At 47.7% G+C, this 19,272-nt stretch overlaps 1 protein-coding gene across 1 annotated transcript in view; it reads left to right on the plus strand.

Moving 5' to 3' along the window:
* Nt5dc3 (5'-nucleotidase domain containing 3) overlaps nucleotides 1–17,476 on the plus strand; it is a 54,811-nt gene extending 37,335 nt beyond the window's left edge. Inside the window, exons 10-14 of the mRNA XM_021174524.3 lie at nucleotides 1,773–1,854; nucleotides 2,895–2,981; nucleotides 3,831–3,971; nucleotides 10,770–10,834; nucleotides 13,168–17,476. Of these exons, the coding sequence (XP_021030183.1) occupies nucleotides 1,773–1,854; nucleotides 2,895–2,981; nucleotides 3,831–3,971; nucleotides 10,770–10,834; nucleotides 13,168–13,420 (628 nt within the window). The 3' untranslated portion in view covers nucleotides 13,421–17,476. The remainder of the gene's footprint in view (nucleotides 1–1,772; nucleotides 1,855–2,894; nucleotides 2,982–3,830; nucleotides 3,972–10,769; nucleotides 10,835–13,167) is intronic.
* Nucleotides 17,477–19,272: the final 1,796 nt, after the last annotated feature.

A 19,272-nucleotide genomic window follows, 5' to 3' on the forward strand; every position in this document is an offset into this window, starting at 1 on the left:
ACTACAACGGAGAACAAGGATTAATACCACACAGCAAAGTAGGCATGGGCTCCGGGTGCCTCATGGGGTGTAAGGAACACCACCAATGCCAGACTGCCTGGTGGCAGCTCTTAGAACAGCTAATTGGTGCGTTTCAAATTGCAGTTGGATTTTGCAGAGTTCTCTGCATCCCAGGACAGGTCTCAGCCGTGTCTTACATAAGGTCCTCCTGCCTCTGGAGTTTTGGGGAGGGGGAGGGAAGAGGTCAGGACCAGTGCAAGAGTATTAAACTGTCCTCTACCCTAGGTTCAGACTAACTAGGTGGCCAACTCCTAGAGGCCCACATAGTTGAAGATCCTTACTATAGATAGCATTCTAGGAATTGTTCTGTCTGTCTATGGCTCAGTTTGGGAAGGGTTTTCCCAAACCTTCCCCGATCTGTAGCTGGTGACCTAGATCTGTGGGTAGTTCCAGGGATCCTAATGTGTCTGTGTTTGAAGTTAGGGCAGCATGTGTACCATTGGGGTGCTAAGTTCTCAGAGTCACCGTGACTCTGGGAAGAAGAGGCAAGCTCAAGACCCAAGCATAGAGAAAGAGACTGAGTCTTGAGTGTGGTCAGAAGCTACACGCTGGCCATGTTGCCTCTACCGCCCTCATCAAGTTCCTGTGAAGCCTGGGCCTCCCTATACCCAGACTCTTGGAACGGTTAATCCGAGGTGGAGGGGTAGGGCCTGGGCTCTTCCTGGGAGGGACTCAGCCTAGCACTGGTTCCTCCCCACTTCTTTTTTCTGGATGTTTGGAACATTGGCTGAGACATTCCCTTTCCTTCTGTTGTTTATTGAAGCCAACAGTTGAGGATGGCTCATTACTCAGAGCATCCATGTGAGGGAATGTTACACAGCCACTAAAGATGCCAAACTTGGCTATAAGCAAAAGTCGCCAGCATATCTTACTGCTAATGTGTTTCAGACTATGATGTCACAGGAGAGGTTGCTGACAGGATCAAAGGAAGAGAGATATAAATAAAAGTGTACAAAATGATCTTCATGTTCCTCACAAAAGGGAAAGTGGGTTCTGATACCTACAGTGAGTTTCTATTTCTGTGATTGGAGAAACAACCCAAAAAGATGCTCTGAGCCCCTCTGGCTATGCCCTGGGGTGAAGGACTGGACAGCTCTGCTCCCACCTGGCATTTGACCCAGGATGCCAGAGTTCCTCCCATAATGTCTGCAGGCAGCAGTGTTCCTGCAGTCTTTGCCCTGGGAAGCAGATTCTTGCTGCCCTGCCACATGTCTTAGGGCAGCAGGTTGTGACCTTTCACACAGAGTCACCTATCAGATATCTACTTTAAGATTCATAACAGTAACAAAATAACAGTTATGAAGTAGCAATGAAAAGGATTTTATGGTTGAGAGTCACTATAGTATTAAAGAGTAGCGCATTAGGAAGGTTGAGGACTGCCGTCCTTGGGAAGGAAACCTGACTAAAGGGCTTGTGCTTGCCAAGGGTGGTTGGCCCTTAGGATTATTTTTTTCTTGTTTTCCTTGTGTGTAGTGGGTTTGTAGTGGGGCCTGCATAGTGTGGAATGAGGTGACCTGGGCCAGGGAATGCAGTGTGGCTGTGTAGTGTGGAATGGAGTGGGTGACCTGGGCCAGGGGATGCAGTGGGGTTTGGAGTTCAAGAGCTAGCTCCTTTCTGCTCTCAGTGACTCCCCACTTAGTCTCTTGTGCAGCAGAGAGCTTTCACTGTTACCATGTATTCTAGTAACATGTCCCTTTTCCTTCCGTTGCTAGGCCTTTCCGAAAGGTGAATGAGAAAGGTGTCCTACTCTGGGATAAAATCCACAAGCTGCAGAAAGGCCAGATTTACAAGCAGGTATCCACGCCTTCCCCAGTGTCTTCCTGTTGCTTTGCTTTGTGGTCCCAGGTTGTGGGTACTGGGACTGGCCAGGTGCTTGGAACAGCTGGAACCATTGACTAAGAGATTATAACTTCAGAGTAACTCAAAGCTGGCTGTTAAAAAAAATATATCATTTAAAGCATTACTCTCTATAAAATGTAAAGTGTCAAATAGTAAACCTCAGAGATGTCTCTTTGAGGAGCATTAATCTTGGTCTATTATTCACCCAATGTATGTCCAGATGAGAAAGATTTCATGTGCAGTTTTAAATACCTGGGCATGGAATAAGGCTGTCAGAAGCTTGAACCATGGCTGGTCATTTTTATGACGCCAGAGCTGTTTTCTTGACTGAACATTCTTGGTGGGTTTGTAATGGCCTGCTGGATTTAGTAGTGAGTGTATTCTCTAGGCCATAAAAAATTAGTTTTAATTCAGACGTTTTACTCCTAACAAGTCGGAAGATTTAGACGTGACTCATAGAACTTTCTGCGAGACTGTTTACAAAATAGGTGACACTGTGAATGTTCACCATCAGGGAATTGGCAGAAGAAATCAACTGTGGTAATTATAATAAAATTAAAAGGCATTTATATAGAATAATGATCTCGGCATGTTTAGTTAGTGTAGAGATAAGTACAGAGGGGCTTATGAAATCTGAACTGTTCTTTTTGTTGTTTTTGAGACCATCTCACTATGTCGTCCTTGCCAGCCTGGAATATGTAGATCAGGTTGGCCTCGAACTCACAGAGATCCGCCTGACTTTGCCTCTTGAATGCAGGGATTAAAGTCTAACACCATCATCATGCCTGACAGTGACATTTTTTCAGAGTACATTTGGCATCAAAGAAAAGTCTGAAAGATTTTTCCATGAGTGTGCTTTTAGCTTTTTTTTGTTGATGTTTAAAATAAATCATAAGAGTTAAAAACAATTTTTCCAAGTTTTAAAGCAGGTATCGTAGACTACAGGCTCCTGAGTTTCTGACCTGTAATTGATCTGCACTCCTCTTCTGTTGCAGGGTAATTTGTATGAATTTTTGAAGCTCACTGGATGGAGAGGATCCAAAGTACTGTATTTTGGTGACCACATCTACAGCGATCTGGCGGTGAGGAGCCCTTTTCCCCAGTGGGGGGCGCTGTTTTTTAGAAACTCAGAGTGGGTCACAGTTTTGAAAGTCTCCCTTTTACAAAACAGGAGACAGTAGAGTTGTGAAAAAATAGTTTTGTTTTTCTCTTTGAGATGATGGAAATTAGAAATGTACTTAAAGATTTAGTCAGAAACATTGCAATAGAACTATTGAAAGCACTATGATATGCTAAATGCCCTTTTATCAATGTCAGAAAACTTCCAGAGTATGCCTGAATGCTCCCAGCTTCTTAGCCTGGCCCTGGTGGGTGTGCCCCAGAGGTCTGGGGAGTGCTGCAGTATTTATTGAATAAAGGATATTCCCTACACATGTGCAATGCTAGGGTTGAGGCCAGGACCTTTTGCAGCCAGGCAGATGCTGTACCACTGGTCTCCTTTCCTGGTCCTCTTATAAGTCTGCTTCTCATGGAAACCTTGATCTAGGATTCCAGGGGCCCCTCACTCAGTTTGAATGAGGACCATTCAGAGCATTTGAGTTGAGCCTGACCCTGATCTCACAGACCATGTTTTGTTTTGTTTTTCCCCACAGACCGTGGTTAGTGGTCCCCCCCCCCTTACCTCTCCCTCCCCGTTTCTGAAGCAGCTGTGAATCACAGCCATTATTTCCAGAACAGGAACTTTCTCTGGGTGACATGGTCAAAGCCCGGGGCCAGTTTGGTTTTAATTAAGTGTAATTCATCGAATTCAACTTGGTTAATGACTGACCATTACAATTAAGGAGTGATTGAGCAGATCCCTGGGAAAGGTAGCATGGTGTTGAGTTCCGTGGGGACTGAGGGAGCACCTGCCCTGTGGTTTCTGTGATCAGGATCTGACCCTCAAGCATGGCTGGCGCACTGGAGCGATCATCCCCGAGCTTCGTTCCGAGCTCAGGATCATGAACACGGAGCAGTACATCCAGACCATGACCTGGCTGCAGACCTTGACGGGGCTCCTGGAGCAGATGCAGGTTGGCTGTGGTTCTTGTTTTGTTTTCTTTCATTTTTTTCCCCTTTAAGCCTGAAGATAATTGCAGATCAAAAGATGTCCTGAGTTTTGTGTGTAATTATGAAGTGTAAGGTTTAAGTTGTTCTCAGCAGAGTGTAGATCTGCCCGTGGTTATTTTGTTTGTTTGTCCTTTCTCCTTGATGGGACCCTTACGAATGTTCCTGAGAGCCATCAAGAGCTTCCGCAGAGTCTTAAAGGTGGACGCTATTTTTGTGCTATTGTTGGTGCAAATTGGCTCATTGGGCCCCACTGTTATGCTTGGCCACCCTCCTTGCCTTTAGATTACCAGAGGACTTTCCTGCACCGGCCTCAGTTTCCCCAGAAGGATCTTTTGGAATGCTATCCTAGGTACCAAAGAGTTGCAGAGCCAGCTGAGATCCTGGGTCAGCCTCTAGTGGCAACGTGATCAGTGATTAGCTGTTTTCTCAACTTCAGTGATAATTCATGCAGCCAGCGTGGGGCGGTTAAGACAGGAGCATTTGTTAGGCTTACTTCCTAGGCCAGGATATCGCCCCTCTCAATACCTGTGACAGCTGTTCAGGGCTGTTCCTACCCCATCTCATGAGTCACCTGTATTCTCTCTTTATTCTGCTCTACCTACCATGCTGTGTGAGTGAATCAAGACTTTAGATTGAGTGGTACAGACTTTCACTCTTGGCTGGCACACCTGCAGCTCTGGTCATGGCCAGCTGCCCACAGCTTCTCCTGCCAAGCTTTGAGGAGAGGCAGGGCAGGCCAGGCCAGGCCAGGTCCTCTCTCCCAGGGTATACATTCCAGCACATGGGGCCCTGCACGTCCTCCAGGCTGGTTCTGGTAGGCTCTCGAGAGCTTGGCTCTTGGCTCTTCTGACCAGACGGTTTGTTTTGCTTTCTTTACTGTGTGTGCTGTGAGATGATTTTCTAAAAATACCGGATGTCAAGTCTGGGCTAATGCAGCTGAGCCTGTGGCCGTGTCACATTGCTGGCGTGGTGGTGGTAGCTGTTCCTTCTGTGGCCGCCATTATGCCAGAGGCTTGCGCAGTGCACAGCAGTCCCTTGGTGCTGGCAGCTGTCCTGTGTGCAGGTGCAACCTTTCCATTGGAGAACCAGGCTGCAGGGTTTTGAGAGCATAAAATGATGTATAGAGGCTCAACTTTAGGCTGTGATGCCTAAGTCTGGGCTTTGCTGAGCCACTTGGAAGTGCTTGCTTCCTTAGGGGTTGTCAGGCTGAGCTGAGCGTCTGTGATAGTCTTACGTACGGGCTCTCTTTCTGTGTTTTGAGTTAAGCTGCCTATGGTTAAGTAGTCCAGAAATAGGAAATGGGAAAATTTGGAACCAAACAATTCATAAGTTTGAAGTAATATTTGCAGAATATTGTTAAAGCTCCTGTGTTTATTATTAGGTATTGATTCCTTATTTTGTGCCTTATTTATAAATCGATCTTTAGTATAGGTATGCACAGATAGGAAAAACAGTATATATAGGGTTTGATAGTGCCCACGATTTTAGGTTATAAGGGTTTGGGGACGTGCCCTGAGGATAAGGGAGGTAGCTTCTGCCTGACTTGCACCCTTTCCGTGACTGTGCATCTGATCAGACTCACAAGTGACCTGCATGTCATGACTGTAGTGACCGCGTGGCACATGGCTCTGGAAACAGGTTTTGTTTATTTTCCTTTCTGGCCTATGAAAAATGCTTGATGGCTAAGAGACTAGGTAGCCTTGGTTAAGAGAATGGGTAGCCTTGACAATATTTCTGTGACATATGGAATGAATTACACAAGACTTGGTTAGGGAAGTAAGAAAGGGGAAATAGCATGTATATTTCTACCCTGGTTTTATAGGAGAGAAAACTGAGGCTGAGAGAGAAAGTAACTTCTCATTATAGAGTAGTCTGTAGTATGAAGCCATGTAGCTGTGAAGTCTGACTGACTGAAGGCTAGACCCTTGTGTTCATTTCCTCCTCTCGGCTCTCTGGGACAAGCCTGAGATCACAGCCTGCACATGTCCATCCAGAGATTCCCTGAGCTCAGTAGAGAAATCCCTGATGCTGGCCTCACTCTGGTGTTTAGCCCTCTGGTCTTCACCTGCCTGGTCCCCTCAAGCTCTGGTGCATTGACGCCCTCATTGGTACCACATTTCAAGAGGTGGGCTGTCAGCTAAACATCCAGATGAATGTCTTTTCTCACTGCCCGGCCCTCAGCACCACAGCCCCAGTCTGGAAAATTCCATTATCTAGAACGCTCCTGTGGTGGTTAGTTTCAGAGAATGGATCCTATTATTAAGAAAACATGTCCTGGGAGATTGGGTTTAATTTGAGGAAGAGCAGCAGAGTCATTTGGAGTTAAGTCTGATGAGTTACGCAGAAGAATAGAAGTTTCTCCTTAGTCATGAAGTACGTTTAAAATGGGTATGACTGCTGCTAATAGAGCTGGTGACTGTAGACCTTTGCAGGAGGCCGTTCAGACCGCATACGGGCGACAAATTTCTTTAAAGGCCAGAAAGCGGATATTATAGGGTGTGTGGGCTGTGGACTATGTCATAAGCACTCAGTTTTTCTCAGTACAGCCATAGGTAGAGTGAGCAGAATGGCTTTAGCTGTCCCAATAAGCCACAGACGCTGAAATACAGATTCTGTGTCATTTTGGTGTGTGATGAAATGATTCTTTTGTTTCTCAGCCCCAGTTTTATAAAGAGCCTCATTCATCAGTTCTCAAGCAGGCAGTGGAATGCTTGCCACCTGAATCTGGCTGACCTGGTATCAGCTGCTGGGCTGGCCTGCTTGCAGTATCCTGACCAGACAGGGGGCGGAGCCATGTTTTATCCACGCAGAGCTGGTTCTATTGAGTGACAGCTATGGAGAGAAAGACGGATAAGTGCCTGAGGGTTTGTGGTTAGTCTTCCCATGTTAGCTGCTCAGTGAAATAAATAACTGTAATAATTTAATAAATAATTAAGTAATAATAAATAATATTTCTAGGCAGTGGTGGTGCATGCCTTTTATCCTAGCACTTAAGAGGCAGAGGCAGAGGCAGGTGGGTTTCTGTGAGTTCGAGGCCAGCTTGGTGTACAGAATGAGTTCCGGGATAACCAAAGCTACCCAGGGAAACCCAAACCCAAGACCAAACCAACACTAACATCAACACCAACTGAACAAAAAGTATTATTGTGACTAATAAATTAGACCCAAGCACTTTAAATAGGCTTGATACTTGAGGCTTGTTTGACAGTGTCCCTTGTAGAGAAGGGATGGCACACGAGGGTAGGTTTCTCACATGGGGACAAGCACATTTGATGCTGGTGCCGTGGGTTTTGGTGAGGAGATTGCTGATGCGATGCAGTGATGGAGAAAGCCCTGGAGGGTAGGTGCGAGGGTGTCATAGCCAGGCCCAGGAAGAGCTGTCTCAGGACAGGCACAGAGCAGGGTGGCCCTGCCCTGGGAAAGCTGCTCTGTATTTGCTCCGGTAGCCTGTGGTCACGGTCCGCTGGGTCCCACCATCGTCCTTGGGCGCCCTCTAACTTCAGGACCAGGGCTTACCTGTAAGCCGGTTCAGTGGATGAAGATGCCACGTGTGGTGTCCTGAGTTTAGTACTGGGATTCTCAGAAGAGAATCCATCCTGCAGTTTGCCTCTGACCTCTTATCTCCTCATGATGACACATACATGCCCTCTCCCCAAGTAAATAAAGTGTACAAGAAAAACAAAAAACTTAAGAAAGTCAGGACTGGTAGTAGAGAAGCAGAGGCAGCTGTCACGCAGTCTCCCCCATCTCTGGCAATGCTGACCTGGAGGACGGTTCTTGGACTTGGAGCTTGAACTTGGATCTTCCAGTCTGCTCTTTCCATCTACAGAGCCTGCACTGGGTTCACCTGAGGGCTGGAAGTGCAGAGGAGAATTTGCATGGCTTCTGGCAGCTACTTTGAGAAAGAGATTAGTTTTGGCACTTCGGCAGGCTAGTCACCACCCTGGAGACTTCCCCTGGCAGGTGTGGCTCCGTCTCATTCACACCAGGCTGCTGTCAGTCTGTCATAGACCAGTGGCTTAAGTACCAGCTGCTTCCTGCAGCTCTGGAAGTCCCCGACTGAGGTGCCAGCTGTCACTGTTGGTAAGATCTGGCCTCATATGGTAGAGAGGTTGGAGAGTTCTGAGGTCTCCTTTATCAGGCCGAGGATCTCATTGGTAAGAGCATCCCACTCATGAGTTAATTACCCTCCTAAGACCAGACCTTCTAAGACCATGCCTTGGAGGTAAGCATTTCTGCTTAGGAATGTCAGAGATATAAGCACCTTATCTCTAGTGAGCAAGCTCCTTCCTGCTTATGTGAGGTCCCAGGGGCCTAGTTTATGGACTAGGATGGAGGGGTGGCCAGAGGTGAGGCTGAAGATTGAGCTGTCCTTGGGTTTTCTGTGGCCTGTTCCCATAATGGCTGCCCTGTTTTTGCCTGTCGTGTCTTTGTCTTCAGTATCTGGCACAGGGAAGCCTGGAATTCAGTGGGCACTGAATGAACACAGGCACGCAGGCATGCACGCATGCTCAAGCACACACACACACACACACACACACACACACACACATCTCTTCCCCTTCCCCATATTTTGCATGTCTAGAAGTTCCTTGAGGTACCCTATGGATTTTAGCTCTAGAGTCTGTGGTGGGTAATTTGTTAATGTAAAATGTGGACACCAGGGCTGAAGAGATGGTTCAGGAGTTAAGAGCACTGGCTATTCTTGCAGAGGTCTCAGGTTAATTCCTAGCACCCACATGGCATCTGTAATTATAGTCCCTGGGTATCTGATGCCCTCTTCTGGTCACCATAGGCACTACATGCATGTGATAGGCACAGACATACCTGCAGGCAAAACACCCATGCACATATAAAATAAATGTGAACCCTAACTAAAAACATGTCTATAGAACCCCTCTCAAAGCTCACAGTGGTGCAGGCTCAGGGCCCTGGTGCTGCAGTAGAGCACAGATAGGATATTGTCAGTGTCAGCTACGTCCTAGGTGGTGACAGATACCAGGCAAGAAATCCAAGTCTTAGGCTCAGCCGGGACAGGTTTTGTCTGGCTGACTATTGAGCTGGGCAGCAGATCTTTGACTGTCAGGTGGGAAGCACATGGTCTGTTGTATAGTTTTGTCCTTTTGAGTCCTAAGGTTGCCTAAGGTGGTGAATTGAGGCAGCACCATGTGTCTCCTGCAGTTGTAAGTCCTTGACTCTGGTTGTTTGTGTGCCACATAATGGCTTGTAGGGTGCTTGTCCATCAAATTATTTTTCCATCTGCTTACATTTTGACTCCTCAGAAAGTCACATTTCCCTTCCATTGAAGCTAAAGTAACATTAAGGGATATAGAAACTAAGACTGTTCCTCTCCTGTCTCGAATTAGTTTAAAATATGCTCATTCAGTGCTCATTTCCAGCTGTCATGGGCTTAGCTAGAATCTGTGGGTGTACTGCCACGCCTACCATGCCCACCACCCCCTCCTTGCCCACTTCTCAACCACTGCAATCTTATTCAGGGAGGAGAGGCAGTAGGTATCATGAAATGTATATTTAGAAAGAACAACACTATCAACCAACCAGACCCTCACAGAGCTCCCAGGGACTAAACCACTGACCAAAGTATATACATGGGAGGGCCCATAGCTACAGCTGCATATGTAGCAGAGGATGGCCTTGTCGGGCATCAATGGGAGAAGAGGCACTTGGTCCTGTGAAGGCTCGATGCCCCAGTGTAGGGTAATTCGAGGGCAGGGAGGTGGGAGTAGGTAAGTGGGTGGGGGAACACCCTCATTGAAGCAGGGGGGATGGGATAGGGGCTTGAGGGGGAGAAACTGTGGAAGGGGGTAACATTTGAAATGTAAATAAAGAAAACAGCCAATAAAAAATAGATGTTTGTAATGGGCACATCACATTTCATATGTGTATGTAATGTGTTTATATATAACATTTAATAAGTTTCATGTCTTCATAATTTTCTATTTTTCTTGGTTAAGCTACACTTGTCTTAGAGTGGTATATGTGCACAATAGTGTTCGCACACCTCCTCATTTGTGTGAGGTCAGAGGATATCTTTCGGGAGGTGGTTTTTTTCTTTCAACGGGGATAGAGCTCAGATCACCAGGCTTGGTGGCAGGCGCCTCTGTCTGCTGCACCCTCACTCCAGCCCTAAGCCGGGTGTCTTGTTAGGGTTTCTATTTCTTCAATAAGACACCATGACCAAAAAACAAGTTGAGGGGAGGGTTTATTTGGCTTGTACATCCAAGACGCTGTTCATCACCAAAAGAAATCAGGACAGGAACTCAAGCAGAGCAGGAACCTGGAGGCAGGAGCTGATGCAGAGGCCACGGAGGGGAGCTGCTTCCTGACTTGCTCCTCATGGCTTACTCAGCCTGCTTTATTATAGAACCCAGGACCACCAGCTCAGGGATGGCTCCACCCACCATGACCTGGACCCTCCCCCATCCATCACTAATTAAGAAAATGCCTTAGAGCTGGATCTTATGCATTTTCTCAGTCAAGGTTCCCTCTTTTCAGATGACTTTAGTTTGTGTGTCAGGTTGACATAAGAGCAGCCCACACCTTAGGTTTCCAGTACTGGACAGCTGGAGCTTCTCTGTGTGTCAACAAGCCAGGCTTTCACTGGGGAAAGTGGGTGCCCAACTGTTAGACTTAAGGAGGAGGAAGGATTCCTTCATGAAAAGTTGCCCATTAAATAACTTAACGCTAATGAGTGTGTTTGAAAGCAGAGCCCTGGAAACTGTTGGCTTATGTCCCTGCAGGTCCACAGAGACGCCGAGTCACAGCTGGTTTTACAGGAGTGGAAAAAGGAGAGGAAGGAGATGAGGTGAGCCTGTCCTATTTATCACCTGCCGATACCCATCCTGCCCTTGGTGTGTGCTGTACATCCGAGGAGACTTCAGGAAGCATCCTATTTTAGCTCCCAAGTGTGACCGTGACTTCCAAGTATCCAGGATCAGTTCTCTGCTGCTGCTGATGTGTGGTGTTTCTTTAAAGCCAGCTGCCATCTCCATCTGTCCTCTGCCTTTGCCATTGAAAGCCTTGTAAGAGGTGACTTTTTGGTGTTTTCCCTCCCGGCCTGACTAGTAGCTGGCTGTTGGGACAGTGCTGGAGGCTGGCTCTGCACACACAGGGATCCTCAGGGCTCCTGCAGTCTAGTTATGCTCCCTGCTGTTTCAGGAATGTGCCCCCAGCTTTTCTTGGTGAAGAAAGCCTTTGGCTTGTCAGAATTGTCATCAGTGTGTCCTTAGGGAGACAGTTGCCCACAGGGAGCCTTCCCTTGATGGATGCTTACACTGTCTGTGAACCGAATGTGGTTGCTCCCATGCCTTGGCATAGCCTGAGATTTAGAAACTGGTTGTTTCTGGGGTTCTGGTCCCTGAACGACGGCAGCCAGAGTTGACAAGGGATGTTGAGGGGTTCTGCAGGGCTGAGCCTGGGACTAGTCTCTTTCTCAGACCGTTGGGCAGCTCAGGCTTCTTCTGAACTGATTTGTTTTGCTGTAAAAATGTAGAGTGGAGGAGAGTGGGAAAGGGGGTGATGTGGTTTGACTTCAGGGCTGCTGTCTCTGAAGGCCTGGGGTCTGTCTACAGTAAATGGGTCACTCACTTCTAGGGACCTAAAATGCTCATTGAGGAAGATTCACCTGACAAGAGATTTCCTGTTGGCTTCATGTCTCTAACATCGCCACATCTTTTTTCTTTTTTTTAATGAGTAGGAGTGCTTTGCTTGCATGTAAGTCTGAATCTTGTGCTTGCCTTGTGGCCATGGAGGTCAGAAGAAGACATCAGGCCCCCTGGGTATTATGGACAGTTGTGAGCTGCCACTCGGGTGCTGGAAATTGAACCTGGGTTCTCTGTTAGAGGACATCAGATCCCTTGGAGCTGGAGTTATAGACAGTTGTGGGCTGCCACGTGGGCACTTGTAATCACACCTAGGTCCTCCGGAAGAACAAAAAGTGTTCTTAACCCCAGAACCATCTATCCAGTCCCTGGAAGCTTTCGTTTCAACGTCTTAAAGAGATGTTGCAGTGAACATTTAAATACCATTTAGCTGGGGTTTTAACAGCTGTGGTCGTTTGGTCGTTGCATCTATCTATTGGTCTTCAATGACAACAGACAACTGCTATTAGTATGTGACTTTTATGCACAGTGTGCAACAAGTTAAGCGTTTCCTGTGTTAGTAAGGAATCTTAATCCTTAGGTATTCATCCATTTTGCTGGAGTAAGTAGTCTATGTGTGAAGGATGTTGATAGGAGGTTTGACTACAGAGGGGAAACACCGTGGCTTTGGTGACTGACTGACTGAAGATGCTGCAGGCTAGGCTAGGAGGGGGTGTGCAAAGCATTTGAAGGAATCTAACACCGTCCAAATGGTATTAATCCATTTTGCTGGAGTAAGTAGTCTGTGTGTGAAGGATGTTGATAGGAGGTTTGACTGCAGAGGGGAAACACCGTGGCTTTGGTGACTGACTGACTGACTGACTGACTGACTGACTGACTGAAGATGCTGCAGGCTAGGCTAGGAGGGGGTGTGCAAAGCATTTGAAGGTCTGTCCTTGGAGGTGGAGATCAGCACAATAATTGTAATTCCTCCAGGAGAGAATGCTTTACAGCATTTTATTTCTGTGCCTTGCTTAGTTCTTGGCACCGTGGAGAACTCTTTGTCTCAGTAGCTTGGAAGCAGCTCTGCCCACTCTGATGGCACACAGTGTGCGTTTGCAGGAGCACGTAATTCATGGTGCAGCCTTGAAGTAGCATCTTAACGGATACAGAGCCGGGGATGTAACAGGCTATTTTGAGAGCTGGCTGGACAGATGGTGTTTTGTGGTTTGTTTGTTTTGTAAGACAGGGTCTCATTGCATAGCCTAGGCTAGCTTCCTGATCGTCTAACCTCAGCCCTCTGGTGTTGAGGTTACAGGCATGGGCCTCATTTCTCTGTAGCCCAGGCTGGCTGCCTGATTTGACCTCAGGGGCCCCATACCCGACTTATGGGTTTTTCTTGATTGATATCAGGTCTACCCGTGCCTAGTTGGCTGCTTTTTCTTTCCAGTTGGTTTTGTTTTAAAGATATTTTTACTCAAGTTTTTTTTCAAAAAAACAAAAACAAAACCTTTAAAAACTTTTCTCTGTGCTTTCTTTTTCCTTCATGAAATTTCAGAGAAATGACCAAAAGTTTCTTCAACGCCCAGTTTGGGAGCTTGTTCCGAACAGACCAGAATCCAACCTACTTCCTGAGGCGGCTATCAAGGTTCGCTGACATCTACATGGCATCTCTGAGCTGCCTTCTGAACTACGACGTCCACCACACGTTCTACCCCAGGAGGACTCCTCTGCAACATGAGCTCCCTGCGTGGTCGGACAGCCCGTCTGCCTTCAAAGCCCCTTTGCTGCAGGAGGCTCAGGCCAAGTAGTCCTGGGTTTGCCTGAGGAAAAAGCAGAAGCACTCGTGGCCTCACAAAGGGCCAGGCGGCCTCAGGGTTGCTTCCCAGAGTCAGATGCGCCGTTTGTATTTTTTCTATCTTACTATGAACACTGTCCTGTCCAGGTTGAGATGGGGCTGGATGCCTGGGGCCTCCCCGCCCTTCTCCACACAACGGTGTTGAAACCCTTATGAGACCTTGCTTATTGTGGAACCAGCAACGTCGGGCCTCTTGATGAATGAGACCTCTTGATGGCTTCTGACAAGTGAGACCTCTTGATGGCTGCCTGTGTTCCATAGGTCGAGAGTGGACACTTCTTGATTCTGTGAGGCATTTCTTGGTTGTTTACAAGCAGCACTGGGGACCCCAAGGGCGTGGTGATCTGCAGCACACCAGGAAGCAGGTTCCTGAGGGAACAGCCCTACCTGTGGCCAGTTCTCCCATTGCCTGGTCCTAGGCTTTCAACGACATTTTCCCATAGAATTCACAGCCTTCTGGAATGACTTTATTGAGGGAAAACAAGAAGCATTTGTCACAGTGGCTACTTGCTTTGTCTGCCCCAAAGGGGTGACGGGTCGGCTCCCTCCTCCCTAGGAAAAGCGGGAGAAGACAGCCACTCGCACTAAAATTGCCTTTCAGCCAGTGTGTTGGACATTATAGAAGACAAGAAAGACTCAGCCTGTGGCCAGGGCTAGTCTGTGTGTTAGACATCCAGTGCAGACAGCTTGCCGTGGGAACGCCACATTTCATGCTGAAAGCTGGGGAAATCGCTTCTGCCCTTCCCCCTCTGGAGGGAAGAATCCTTGATTATGTCTGATTGTAGTAGCTTTGAACACTTTTGCTGCTTAGGCACCACAGGAGTGGCTGCTGTTATCAACAGTTCTGTTTAATGGCGTTTTCGTTGCAGACAACATGGTCATTGTAAACGCCAGGAAAGCGCTCGTGGCCAGATTAGCCTTGTCACCTGGCCTGACTCATTTTAAACTTTTGCGCTCATGTGGCGCTGTTGCTGCTGCTGCTGCTGCTGCTTTCCCTCCCCCTCCCCCCAGGTAGGGTCTTGCTTTGGAGCCTGGGCTGGCCTTGGACTCAATCCTCCCGCCTCAGCCTCCTGAGTGTTGTATTACAGGCATGCAACTGTGTGTGTGCGCGTGCATGCAGAAGTGTAAAAGGCAGGATCATGACAGAGACTTGTGGCGAGCACTTGTGCTCTGGCATCTTAACCGCAATGAGTAGATCTTAACCAGCTGTTGAGGGCTGCTCCCTTGGCCGGTTGCAGACTACCTGGCAATGTGCAGAAGCTAACTGAACTGTGCAGCATTCACTGTAATGCTCTGTGTTAGCATGGGATCTTTGATGTTGGTAGTGTTTAACGTTGTCAAGGTGACCCTTCAGTCTCCCTTCCCCCTTCTTGTGTTCTAAACACGGGGGTTCAGTATTCTGCTCCTTTTTAGAATGAGATGGGCATTTTTCTGTTCCTGTGTTCCCGTTCCCCAGTGTTAGCCACCGGGGGTTTTGGCAGCTGCTCAGTGTCAGGGCCCTAAAAGGATGCATGCTGCCCGGATGCCCTAACTTGTGCTTGTAGGAGGAATCTTTGGTCAAATTGTCTACTCTTTGGGTATGGACAGTCTCGAGGGTTTACTTACTCAAGATTGAGGTAGTGATGTTATCTTATGCCTACAGTAGGCGACCTGAGCCTTGGGGAGGAAAACATCTCCTGGGTTTGAGAAGTGAATTTTACAGCCTATTCCTGTCTGGAGGATCACAGTCTCGAGGCCTCCAAGCGTGGCAGTACTGGGATCAGCGAGGCTGTCACACCAGACATGCAGCTGGCACACTGCACACTCAAACTGTGATCTGGCTGCATGGCTGGCACGGCATCCCTGCAGGAAGAACGGGGTGTTTCCCCTGTGTTACCGTCCTCATCTAGTGTAGCCAGGACAAGTTTTAGCTTGTCCCTGGGACTCTTGGCTGGGGTCTGACCTGCTGCGCTGTGGTATCCTCTTCTTTCTAGAGTATTCTTTTTTGTACACGTTGAGGACAGAACAAGGGGAGGTGGGTCTTTTTTCCACATTTAAAAAAATCAAATTGTAAATCGAACAGTAAAATTATTTTTAATATCTTTAATTTGTAGGGTTTTTTTTTTTTGACATTGCTTAGACTGATTTTCTTAGAATCATGTGAACAACAATTCAGTCTAAGGGCAGTCTCTGCCAGCGTGATGTTCAGCAAGGTCATGGTGCCAGCAGGGGCCACTGGAGTGGTTTGCACTGCTTGGGGTTTCTCAGTTGGTTTTTCAGGGGAGAGCTGGCTTTAAAAATATCTCAGGTTTTGAGTATTTAAAGCTCTTGATTTTCCTCCTAAGATAGCACACCCTCCCCTTCCCTCCCCTCTTCCTTCCCCCTCCCCTGTCCTTTCTTCCCCTTCTCTCCTCCTCCCTGTTTCTCTCCACCTTCCCCCTCCGTTCCTCTCTTCTCCTCCTTTGGCTGTCTACCCATGTCTGTCTTTGTAGCGCTCCCCCCTTCACCATTTAGTACACCTGCTGCTGATTTGGTCAGATCCCAGACTAAATTATAGGTTGCTTTGAACGCATCAGCTCTCTCATTTATTGCAATGAGGGAGAAGTGAAAAGCTCTTGTGCCATCTACCTAATTTAGCTTTGGGTGAACTAAATGGCTTTCCCCTCCCTTCAGCAAGTGCTAAACACTACAGTTCCACTTTATCCAAATGCTCACTTGCTGCCAAAAACCTCCTTGGGGGCTCTTGACTAAAATGCTCAAGAGACTACATTTGGCCAGCTGCAGGGCTCCTTGGTGGTTCTCTTCGGCTGCTTAGGGAGCCGATCCATTCTTTCCCTCCTGAAGACCTTCTTTTGTTTGTTAGTTTGGGACAGGGTCTCAGTGTGTAGCTCTGGCTGGTCTAGAAGTTACTATGTTGAGTGGGTTGGCCTCAAACTTACAGAGATCTGCTTGCCTCTGCCCCCACAGAGTGTTGGGATAAGGAGCGAACCACCCGGCCTGGCATGATTTCCTTTCATTAGGTGGATTTTTTTTTCCTCTCTCCTTTATTTTCTTGTTACTTATTTATTTGTGGTTTTGGCCGTAGTATTTGTGAGCTAGGTTCTTGAGTTCAGCTAACATTTTAGACCACGGATTGGTTAAGCAAAGGGAAGGAAGAGGAGGGGCCCTTTTCTAATAAGGGAACCATTTTCAGCTTTGCAGGCCATTCCGGGTGCCACTTCTGTAGGAATGGATACACTGTTCCATTGGGATTTGATTCATCAGCACAGGGTGTGGCTTGCTGCCTCGGGCTGGGATGGCAAGATTCTCTGCTTAGAGCCAGTGGAGCAGCCTTCCAGCTTGGGTAGTTAGTGTGAGGTCTAAGCCAGTGTGCTATGTCCCCTTAGCTGCCCTATCTACCATGTGTATCTGTTTCTGCACGGCCAGCGCTAAGCTGAGATTGCTTCACTGTGTGGATTTAAGCTACGAGTTGTTGCCCCTTTTCATTACTCTGCTGGGCCCAGGACTGAAGGCCGGCTCATCCCAGGGGCTGGAGTGTGGCCGGCTGATGGGTTTCTCTGCCTTGCCCCAGAACACATGCCTTTCCTGGGGGTGTATACTCCATTACTGTTCCCTGTGAAGGGTCGAGAGTCTGGTCTCTCCAACACTACTTTGGGGACAGCTCCAGAGCTCCCTTTGGGACTCCCAAGACCTTCCTGTGCTTGCCTTGCAACAACTGGTCTTCCCCTCCCAGGTGTCCATCCCAGCAGTGTCCCTCAGAAGGCCTTCCTGCATGACATTTTTGTCTCCAGTCTGCTCCTCCGAAAGTGCCCCTGTATTCTCCTGTTAGCGCAGGCTAGAGCTCCAATGTAGACCCATTTCCTCACTGTGTCGTGTCGTGGGATGACTGTGCCTGTGTGGTATCAGGCACAATAAATACAAAGTAGGTTTACTATTTATTTGGAATGTGAATTTGCTATTTATTCTACGTGTTGATTGTCTATGTTGTGATAATGAACTTAAAGCCAAATAAAAGCATGAGTTGTATCTCCTGGTATGTGTTATACCCATCGGTTTATGGGTATTTAAGCCAGTTGCAAAACATGGTTTTCCCCCAGATGTGAGGCCATTTCTATGAAAATAAATCAAAGGTTAAAAAAAAAAAATCCTAGGGTTGGGAGAACAGCTCAGTGGTAGAGTGCTTACCCAGCATGCTTTGAGGCCCTGAGTTCGATTCCCAGCTTCTCCAAAGAAGGAAGTGAGTAGGCCCACAGAAGGGGATTGAGAAAGGGTGAAATGTAGGTGGTTTCTGGGCTTTAGGACTAAGTTATAAATAGAAACTTGTGTGAGCTTTGCCTTGGGCGGGTGGTGGCTGGCAGGCATACACAGTATGTGGTGATGTTGTGGGGGTGGGGTGGGGTACACTGTCTTGTTAGCTTGTAGCCATTACCCAGGGGAGCTGGGACATGCTGAGGAACTAAAGAATTGAGGAATATTCAGAAAATTTGCTACTGGGTTTGATTTGCTACTGGGTTTGGATAAGTTTATAAATATTGAAGGCCTTACGTTTATATATTTTAAGCATGTGTGTGTGTGTGTGTGTGTGTAGCCTTGGCATCTGTGGGCACGGTGGCGTGCCCTCGCTGTGTGAACAGACCCTCACTCATGTCTCCTGTGAGTGTCGCGTTCCCCAGTGTGCTCACTTCTATCTGTGTTGGGATGATGGATGCCGCAGAGCCTCTAGCTAATCTGTCCTACGTTTGTTGTTTGGGGGATGGAGTTCCTGGAGATGTGCCATTGTTCCTTCATGGTGTGATGTCCCTCTCTAGTGAACTGTGGTAGCTTCAGCCTTGGTATCCTGGAGCTGAGAGAGAGCTTACAAGACATTTTATGGCTCCCAGAACTTTAGATAGACTTGACTCGGCAAACCTTTAATGGAATGGGATGAAGAGATTTGGGGTGTACAGGCAAAAGAGGGGGGAGCCTGAGGTCTGTTCAACCTGGGCTTTCATCCTGTGTCTGTCCCATAGCGACTCCATCCTGCTGACACTGTGCCCTCTGATAACTGGGGAATGAGCCAGTAGGTTGGTTGGTTTGGAGGGTGTGTGGGTGTTACAGAGGTGGCTGCTGAAGCTTGCTGAGTTGTGAGCAAGTGTCCACAGCGAGGAAGGACCAGAAGTTGACGGTATGTTGTTGAAATCTTTATCCCAAATACCCAGATGCCAGTTTGCAGGCCCTGGGCTTGGGGGAGACAGCACTCAGTTCTGTCCCAGTCCTAGCAAGTCCTGCCTCCCAAGGCTGCTCGGTCTCCCTGGATCTCTGCTGCTTATCTGCAAAAGTCGCTGGACTGGTGTTTTTAAAGCCTCTTTATTCCCTTCCCAATTCTCTAGTCTCAAGATTTTTAAATTTATTTTATCTATCTATCTATCTATCTATCTATCTATCTTGGTAAGTCTGGGTATGGCAGGTGAAACACATGGTCCCCACTATGCTGGGGCTCAAACAGGGGAATCTAGACTTTAAGGCTAGTCTGGGCTATGCAGGAAGGACAGGGAAGGAAGTAGAGGGGGTGAGGGAAGAGCAGCATGGTATGGCCAGATAACACTTCATTTTCTAATGGTACAGGGTACACTGTTGCACATAGCAACACAGCATCTTTCAGGGCTGTGTTGTATGGATACACCACAGCTCAGTCACATAGCAACACAGCATCTTTCAGGGCTGTGTTGCACAGATATACCACAGCTCAGTCACATAGCAACACTGCATCTTTCAGGGGTGTGTTGTATGGATATACCACAGCTCAGTCACATAGCAACACTGCATCTTTCAGGGGTGTGTTGTATG

The sequence above is a fragment of the Mus caroli genome, unplaced genomic scaffold (assembly GCF_978045245.1).
Source record: "Mus caroli unplaced genomic scaffold, Mus_caroli_1 scaffold_9, whole genome shotgun sequence".
NCBI classification, from domain to species: domain Eukaryota; kingdom Metazoa; phylum Chordata; class Mammalia; order Rodentia; family Muridae; genus Mus; species Mus caroli.